This window comes from Eurypyga helias, unplaced genomic scaffold (genome assembly GCF_000690775.1).
Source record: "Eurypyga helias isolate BGI_N326 unplaced genomic scaffold, ASM69077v1 scaffold7558, whole genome shotgun sequence".
In the NCBI taxonomy this organism is placed as follows: domain Eukaryota; kingdom Metazoa; phylum Chordata; class Aves; order Eurypygiformes; family Eurypygidae; genus Eurypyga; species Eurypyga helias.
In genome coordinates, this window is record NW_010268807.1 from 6041 (window position 1) to 15364 (window position 9324).

Here is a 9324-nt window from a genome sequence, read left to right on the forward strand (position 1 = left end):
GGCCACCTTGTTCCAGTAAAGCCCGGTCTGGTCATCTCTCTGTGCATGTTGGAAAGGAAGAGTAGTTTTCTTTCCCCCATAACACAGAATCACAGAATGGTTTGGGTTGGAAGGGACCTTAAAGACCATCCAGTTCCAACCCCCCTGCCATGGGCAGGGACACTCCACTAGACCAAGTCGCTCAAAGTCTCATCCAGCCTGGCCTCAAAGACAGCCAAGGATGGGGCATCCACAACTTCTCTGGGCAACATGAAGACCAACAAAAACCTTAAGGACAGGAACACAAAGAAGGTGGCTACATGCTATGTTCATCTTGTGTCTGAAAGCCCACGGATAGAAATTGCCATGAGGGAGCAGCCAAAGGCCACGGAAGGACTAATGGCAGCAGTCCTGGACATTTTTACCACTGCAAATTTAAGTATATAATCTGGGTGTGGAGCAGAAGTCTAATTCGGTAAGTTACAATAACAGCTGTAGTTTAGTGGGTTTTCTGACACATTAATGAGAAGGGCTGAGAATGTTCAGGATCTGGTCTGTGTTCTATCACGATGTGTTTAAAATCATTCCAGTAATATTTAGATTAGTATCTCCTGCATTAATAATAAAGGCTTTTAGACAGAAAATAGAATGCTTAAAAATGCTGGGCGAACGGCCAGTTTGTATCATCATTCAGATGAGAACAGATTAGCTCAAGAGTTGCTGGTAGATGAGTCCTAAGTATTTTTTCTATCCCTATTGGAATGGAGACTTTGGGAAAACAAACCTTGGTTCAGGTCTCCCTGAGCAGACCTCTGCATACAGTTTCTTGGGTGAAAATCTGGACTCTTGAAGTTAAATCTTGAGGTGAGTAGGACCTGAGTTTCACGCCCTCTGCATTAAACATCCTTCCATGATGAAAGTTGCTTGGGAGAAGGTGAATGATGTAATCTGTTACACACCTGAACTAACACAGTCTGGGGAGTAGGGATGCACTGGCACAAACTTGGCATAAGCACAGCATCAAAGCCCTCTGCATTTCTGGGGTGATACATCAACGTCAGATCAGTCTCAAATGAAATCTTGGGCATGGGGGGTAATGCACACAGAAATAGCTTCTATATTGTGGACATCTGTCATAAATTTCAGTGTCTCAATATTATTTCAGATTATGTTTGGAATGCCATAATTTCACAGATTTTAGAGAACTTGTATCTTCTGATGAGTCCTGGCCACAAACGTAGCCAAAAGTATGTGAAAAACATCTGCTATCTAAAGATGCTGGGTTTTTTTCATCTGACGTATTTTACCACCTTTCTCTAAAAATGGTCCCAGCTATCTCATCAGAAAATCAATCAATCAATAAATGAAATTCCAACCAAACATTAGAAAAAAACTATGTTCAAGCCCAATTTTATCAAATATCTATAGATCAGAGATGCATTCTGAGGGGAAGGGGTGAAAGGATAATTGATGTAACTGGTGATGGTGCCAGGGAAGGCAATTTGAATCCTGAACCTGGGCTCCCACTGCTCTCTTGGATTCTGTGGCAGCCGTGGTCGCCAGGAAAGCTTTAGTGCTCTTGGAGTGGCCTGGTCAGGCTGTAGCGAAGCAGCTGAAGAGCTCCAGGAGCACCCTGATCACCCTGTGTTAACAGAGGTGTGTGTGGAAGGGCTTCTACATCCATCGGGGATGGTCTCCACTTGCATACCTTCGCTTCCTATCGCTCCCCTTCCGTTTTGGTTTCTGCTGCTCCTCCTTTCTGTCCTTCTGCAATGTGGGCTGGGTGGGAGCGCAAGTAAAATGAACGGTGGGTATCTGTGGCAGTTCTGAGAAGTTTGGGCAATTCCATGCTCAGAGGGTTGTACCTCCAGAAGACATTTTTTTATCAGTGCAATTCCTGGGTAATCCTGGAAGTTGTAGACCCTTCCTCACCAGGTGACAGAAAGCATTGGCAGTGCATCTCCCTGTGTAACTGCTTGTGGCAGAAAAAGCACATTTACAGATTAGATCTCTTGCACAAAGAGCTCCATAGTTACATCTCCACTCATGCCTAATGTTGTCTGCAGTAGTGATAGAGTATCAGGAGACCGCTCTTGACTCACTTTTTATTTATTCAGATAGACCCCTCCAGGATGGATATCAGAACTAATTGCTGCTTGGGTTTTAAATATAAAAAAGAAATTCTACTTCCCCTTCCCATGCCAGTATATTTTTCCCCAGAAAAAGAAGAAGAATGGAAAGGAAATAAATGTGGAAAAAGATTTGTTGTCAGTTTCAATTTTAAGTTGATTTCCTTTATTTTGGTGAAAAAATTTAAAAACATGTCTTAAAAGAACTGATAGAAATATTTTCTCTCAATGACGTTTAAAAATTATTAAAACTTACATTCTAATAAAGCATTTTGGTGGCGATCAGAACACTAGACTAACCACGTATCCCCATTTTACTGCTAATTCCCTATGCCTGTGACAATCCAAACCCATTCTCTGCATCTGATCTCTCCTGATTCTGCATCCGTTTCTCATTTTGTCTTTTACTGTTTGTTTTAAAACCTGTTTCAAAGTGCAGAACTTCAGGGGCTGCACACAGAAACTTGCAACATCATGGCATTTTGGTACACCCTTGTTGTTTGGAAAGGTTTTCTGTTTGTAATATGACCTTAAAAAATTGTATTAGAGTAGGTTGACCAAATTGCTGGAACTAATTTGAGAATTCTGGTAGGCTCCAAGTGCATATGTAAAGCCTTACGCTGTTACTCAGTAGGATATGTAATGTGTTGCTTACTGGCACAGGTATTTCCAGTGCATTCGAAGTAACTGAGCAGAGATAAGCTCTCTCTTCATGATATATAACGTGTTCCTTGAATTTGCTATGGAAGAGTGTAATTTCAAAAGTCAGTACATTATTCTAGACATCGCTCTGTTCTTCTCCAGATGTCTTTTTTAAGTTATGCCCAACACTTTCCACACACCTAGTTTCACTTGCACGCTTTCCCTCCCTTGTCAATTAAAGCTTATGCAAAGGCATGCTGTGTGAGTCATGTTTCCGCAGGAACGGAGAAGGCGGAAGCAAGTTTTGGGACCAGGTAACCCAGAGCTTTTATCGCAGCTGCCTTCTGAAGAGTTTTCACAGTCCATTAAACATACTCTTGTTTTTATCCTAGGAACTTTTCATCGCATTGCTGGCAAATCGGTGCCCTGAAGTATTTTCACCTTGCTGTGCTACAGATGACAAGAGCAGAGCATAGCATACTCTCCATTCTTCCCCTCAGAACAGGCCTAAGACTCTGGCAGGGCATGCTTTAGGGCACACACCCATCCTAAGCAAAACCTTTTGGAAAGAAGTAATCAGCTGTTGGCTACACAAAACAAAGCTCCAGGCTCTGTTCAACTCCTGACCTGCAGTTTTTTTATTAATCTCCAAGTTAAAAGCTGTGGAAATTCAGCTACCTTGCTGATCCCAATGTCGAACACCTTGCGGAGTGAAGGAGGCTGATTTCCACTTTTGTAAAAGTGGGGAAAGAGCTTTACAGCCTAGTCACATACAGCTTTATCATATCATTTAGCATCTTTCATCTTGCAAGTAGATATTTTCTCTTTTCGTGGGGTCACCCGATTGCATTGCCAAATATCTTTCCTTTTTGTAAGCTCAGTATTTCTACCAGTTAAAACCAGCTAGTTTGATGTCTAAGATTTCTACCCAGGCCCTTGTTTATCCATGTTGGATTGCAGTGCCCTATGCTCATATGATATACTTACCACCCCATAAGAACAGACGTGTCATCGATACTGCATCACTTTATGGGTTGAACATTCCAATTTGTCTCATATAATTCTAATTGGAGACCTTGTAGGAGCTTTCCAAGGCTTGAAGGGGCTTACAGGAAAGCTGGAAGGGGGCTTTTTACAAGGGCCTGTAGTGACAGGACAAGGGGTAATGGCTTGAAACTGAAGGCGGGGAGATTTACATTAGATATCAGGAAGAATTTATTCATGGAGAAGGTGATGAGGCACTGGATCAGTTTGCCAGAGAAGCTGTGGATGTCCCCTTCCTGGAAGTGTCCAAGGCCAGGCTGGATGAGGCTTGGAGCAACCTGGTCTAGTGGAAGGTGTCCCTGCCCATGGCAGGGGGGTTGGAACTGGATGGTCTTTAAGGTCCCTTCCAACCCAAACCATGGTATGATTCTATGAAAATAATGTGTTAATCTGAATGCAGGCTATTCAAGTAGTCTCTCTCAGCTTGTTCTTTATTCCAGAAAAACTTGGAATATATAGTGTCACTTACCTAAGATTTCTCCAAATCCCAGTCCAAAGCAGCCATGGTAGAATATGGTGACTCTAAGCTAGTTTCTTACCTTTCTGGTCTTAGTGAAGTGAAGAAGAATAGTCTTACTTACAGATTTCCTTCTCCAGATGTGAAACTCTTGAACTGTGAGCTTGATTTAGGAACATATACCTGTAAGATTCTTATCATCTTAGGTCTTGAATTACTATGTTGGTTAATAATTAATTGTAATAATTCCACTTGACAAGCTGGGAGATCAGAAGTGCATTTATTTTTCTTTGTAAAATACCTAGAATCCTGAAACATCTTGACATAAAAATGGCAAAGCTAGGGACCCTTCAAGCATTTGAAACAAATGGGGTATTTCTAAAGAAAAGGATTTTAAGTGCACAATTTCCTTCCTAGGAGTACAATTGAAAGCATAGCTCTATTCCATTCCTCAGGGCTGCAAGGTACCAGGCTTGGCCGAAGGCTTTCTGCAGGCATCAGGTGATACAGTTTAATTAGTCAGGGAACTGATCCCCAAAGTGCTGAGCAACTTCAGCTGCTCTACTCTAAATGGTGGTCATTTGCTGCAGATTTTTAAGGAGTGTCAGGTGACTTCTGAAGGTTCTTTCTGTGTGCGTTGGATGCAGAGCATCCGCACCTCTGGATGCATCAGGGAGTCTTAAAAAGTAAGTCTGGAGTAGCTGCTATCAATCACTGCCAGCTTGCGGTACTGACTTATGTAACTTTGATGTCACTGCTCAAAGACATAGCACAGCTTTCTTCCCTGGAGTATTACCAAACGTTTTCAAATTCAGTGGAGGATGAAATCTTTAAGTACGAACACTGATTCCTTTCCTCTTGCTTCCTTTGTTGTTTGCTTGAACCTGTTGAGATTCGTTTCTCTTGCCGTGCTTTAAAACGACTGGAGCTGTGCTAAACTTGGCTCTGATGTGCAGCAGCTACAGCCTCTGATTTTCTTTTCGCCTGCCTTTCCTTCCACTTGCTTGGCTCAAGCACGTGCTGTTGTTTTCCAAATCAGTGGTGGTGGAATGCCCACTGCCTGGCACCATGCACCCTGTGGCAAAGGGGGCTTTGCAAGGCTGCCCTGCCAATGCATGCATTACAGGGCTGGCTACAGAAAGCTGTGAGGAGGAGCAGCCAAGTGAATCTTGCATACCATGTGCAAGACGAGATAGATCTGTACTGACTTGTCAGGGGATGTTGTTGTCTCATTTTCTTATCCCTTTTATATTGTGTTTATTTTTAAAATGGACAATGTTCTGGTGGAAGGTGCTGCAGACATTTATATTGGCAGTGTAAGATATGTTCCTTCCAGCTTTCAAAACTCTCTGGTTATGGGACATAACGCTTTTTGCTTTGAGGATACTGGTTTAAATCCATTTCATAGTCAGTAGTCAGTGAAATTCGTCAGTCCCTCAACTTCTCTCACTGATTTGTGTAAAACAAGCTGAAAGTGTCAGCTCAGTTCTCACCGCATGTATTTCCACATCACAAAAAATAATTCGTTTAACAATCGTAACTGGTGCAATAAAAAAGCAGGAGGCTGTACTTGGGATGCAGCAGAATCAAGACCAGGCATATAAGAGTGGAAGCACAAGCCCCAGCATTTGAATACCACAATCTGAATGTAAAGACTTCAAGTTCTAAAAAGGGGGGAATAACATCAGAATGAAATAATCTACTAGTTGAGCACTTGTGGTGTGACTTCAAATGCTTAAAATACATTTTTAACAATCACAGACTAGATAAAAAGGACAGTGAAGGATAGAAAGCATTCATTTGAGGTTAGAGGAGAAATTGAGGGAAGCCACATGCGCTCACTCAGGAGTAAGCAAAGTGTTAAAATGTCATTTAAGAATTACACATGGTCTGCTGTCAGTGTGTACTCTTAAACTGAATGGTGGAGCTCTAGTGCCATTTCAGAGTCTACATTTCTGTTTACTTGATAGAGTCTGGGTGTCACTTTATAATCTGAATATGTGACGGTCTGCTGTCAGTGCGTACTCCCAGACTGAATGATGGAGACTCTGAATTTCAGAGTCTGCATTTCTGTTTACTTGGAAGCGTCTGGCTGTCACTTTATAATCTGAATATGTGATTTAACTGGAGGTGTATCTGATCCACCAGTGGGTTGGAGCTTATTCCAGAGCTTTGTGGCCTGTGCCCCTTTTCTACTTCTTGTTCTTTGTGGTCTTCTTTTGCAGTGGGAGGTATTTACACTGTGATCCAGACAAAAGCCAAAATCACGGCAGATGAATGGGGTGAAAACTATTTTCTGGTCGGTCCCTATTTTGAGCACAATGTGAAGACTCAGGTGGAAGCATGTGAGCCTCCAAACCCCGCAGTTAAGAAGGCAATGGACACCATGAAAAGCCAAGGGTGTCAGGTAAATAAGACGTGCTACTGCTTCCCAGGGCAACAAAGCTGACTCTGAGGAGATTACAGTTTTGGCTAATGCTCTTGCTGTTCCACTTGACACAGCAGTCCTGGTCAATGTCACAATGGGAAAGGCTCAGAATCCACTGTTAGAACAGCAGAGTCAATTCATTAAAGGTTATTTTTGAGGAAGAACTAGTTTATCCAATTACAGGTTTTAACAGTCATTTATCTGCAAGTCTACTTAATTGGATTAATGACTTATTTATCCAGTCTCTAAATACAGTGAGATTTTAGTAGATATAATATGACCTTACTTTGGCTGAACCCTTAAGTTACATTTGGGGTTCTTGTGCTGGAGAGAGAAAAGCATTCCACTAGCTCACAATTTTTCTTATGTACGTTATATTAAGTTTAAAGGCAGAAAGGGACAAACCACAGGTGGACTTAAGAAAAGCACTCAACTGACAAAGAATCTGTTTCCTCAGATCAATGCAACTAGCTGTCTGTTCCCTAGGAAGAGAGGTTAAACCACAGCTCAAGGAGTGAGTTCATCTGTGTTGCCTACAGAGTTTTTAACCAGTGTTTTCTGTGTGATCTCAGTCAAACCTCATATCCTCTCTGTGACTCAGTTTCTCCAACAATAAACTAGGACTAAACTCCTTCCTATAACGGTGATCTGCCAAAAGGAATAGAATCTGCTGTATCAATGGGCAAGATACCAAGCTGAAGAACCTGCAGTCTTGAGGACAATTGATTACCTGAAGATGGGTGGAAGATAACATGTGCTAAATCTGAGTTCCTTCCTCAAAAGTCCTCACCTGAGATCTAGGAGTCGCCTTCACTGTGGTTCATCACTGAGTCCCTCAGAGGTGCTAGTTGGCAGGAGGAAAAATTGTGGGCTTATAAGGTGTGTCAAACTGGTGTGAAAAGCGTTGAGAGGCAGCAGCAAGGAAGCATTCTTATAAGCTTCTGTCACCAAGGGGCACAACACACTTTAATGTAGAAACACATAAACTTCTCAGACTGCCACCAGCTGTGGCACTGACAAAGTCTTACCTCCCCATGTGACAGCACTTCTGCTGCTATTAGGATCTAATGTCCTATTGCATGTTATGTAGAAGTGTATTGGTGGGTGTGTGTGCCACAGCTTGGGAAAATGTCTGTTGGGGACAGTAATGTCGTGTGATACTTGCATTCTTCAGGCTGAGGTTCAGACTAAAAGGTCTAATCTGACAATCATTTCTTATTTCTAATCAGACATTAATTGATTTAAATGATTGATCAAATTTTCCATATTGCCTCTGTTGCTTATAAAGAGATGTCTCTGCAAGCTGTGTAACACTCCTTTGTTTGGAAAACAGCTAAAGATGTGGGGGGCAGATTAATGGCAATGCTGTACCTACACACTTCATGCTGTTCCAGCACTACGTTCAATTTAATCAGCCAACTCTGTCAGCCTAACATGTGCGTTGTGCTGCCAGAGTATTCATATATAGCAGCAAATCTGTCCCAGGTACGTCAAGTATAGCTTTGATCTCCAATAATGACGCTCTAGTTTCCAGGAGCTGTGCTTATCCTATTAACATTTATGTCTGGATTTTGCTTATGCATCACAATGGATCCCTTTAAACCAGGGGACCGTGGAACAATTCCAAACTTCTCACGTCAGGTGTGTTCCTTGCCACAACCTGACTCCATATTTAAGTGAAGTCTGGGTTCACAAAAACTTCCTGCTCTTTAACCTCATTTTCCTGAATAAGAAACCTGGATAACCTGAAATAAGTACATTAGGAGATGACCATCCTTCACGTGCCTTTGTTACACCCTGTATTTTTTGTGCAGAGAGGTCTAAGAGCTTTCATCCCATCGTTTTCAAGACTTGAAAGATAGTTCCAAGATGTTCTAGCATCAGAACCCCTGTGGTGCCAAGGGTTGGTGAATGAAAATAGATTGAACAGTGGTATAAAAGATTCTCCCACATGGGGTATAAACTGCACTAGCATCCCTATAGTACCTCATTCTTCCCAGTTAATACGTCTCTGCTGCTATAGCCATTGTGATGGTAAGATTAAGGTGAAATAATCTGGCTGTCCAGGCCCCTACAATCTGTAGTGTGGGCCCAGCAGTGTTGTGTTGCCTAATGACAATTCAACCTAATCTCCTGGTTGGGCAGGTAGGTTTTATCAGTGGAGTTCTAAATACTCCTAGAGATGTTTAATAAATCGATGAAACAAAAAGGAGGAAAGCTGTATTTTTAGGCTAATGTGGTTTTAGGTATAACTATGCTTTCTGATTGATCCTCTTACTCTGGCAAAGGGCATCAACTGTGCTGCCTGGGGAGAATGAAGAAATGTCACGGTAGATATGGGTCCCAAGCACCTGTCCTACAAAATCTATCACCGTTAATCTAGCATAAATGGCAAAAGATTTGGTGACAAATCTGACTGAAAGAAAATAGTAATTTTGAAATAAGAACAAAATCGGCACAGGTACTTCAATAAGAACGTAAGACCTCCTTATTCAAACAACTATAGTTTTCCTAAGCTTGGTTTCATGAAAAAAACACATTGCAATGAAAATCTAAAATGAAAGTCTTAAAAACAAAATGTTCTTAAAGATTGTAATTTCCTTCTACCCCTGCATTTGGTCCGGTATTGTTCTGTGTATTTTGTA

The 9324-nt window shown here is 41.8% G+C and overlaps 1 protein-coding gene across 1 annotated transcript in view; it reads left to right on the forward strand.

Moving 5' to 3' along the window:
• LOC104514240 (glycogen [starch] synthase, liver-like) overlaps positions 1–9324 on the forward strand; it is a gene marked incomplete at its 3' end in the record, with an annotated part of 14109 nt that overhangs the window by 3450 nt on the left and 1335 nt on the right. Inside the window, exon 2 of the mRNA XM_010157858.1 lies at positions 6477–6658. Within this exon, the coding sequence (XP_010156160.1) occupies positions 6477–6658 (182 nt within the window). The remainder of the gene's footprint in view (positions 1–6476; positions 6659–9324) is intronic.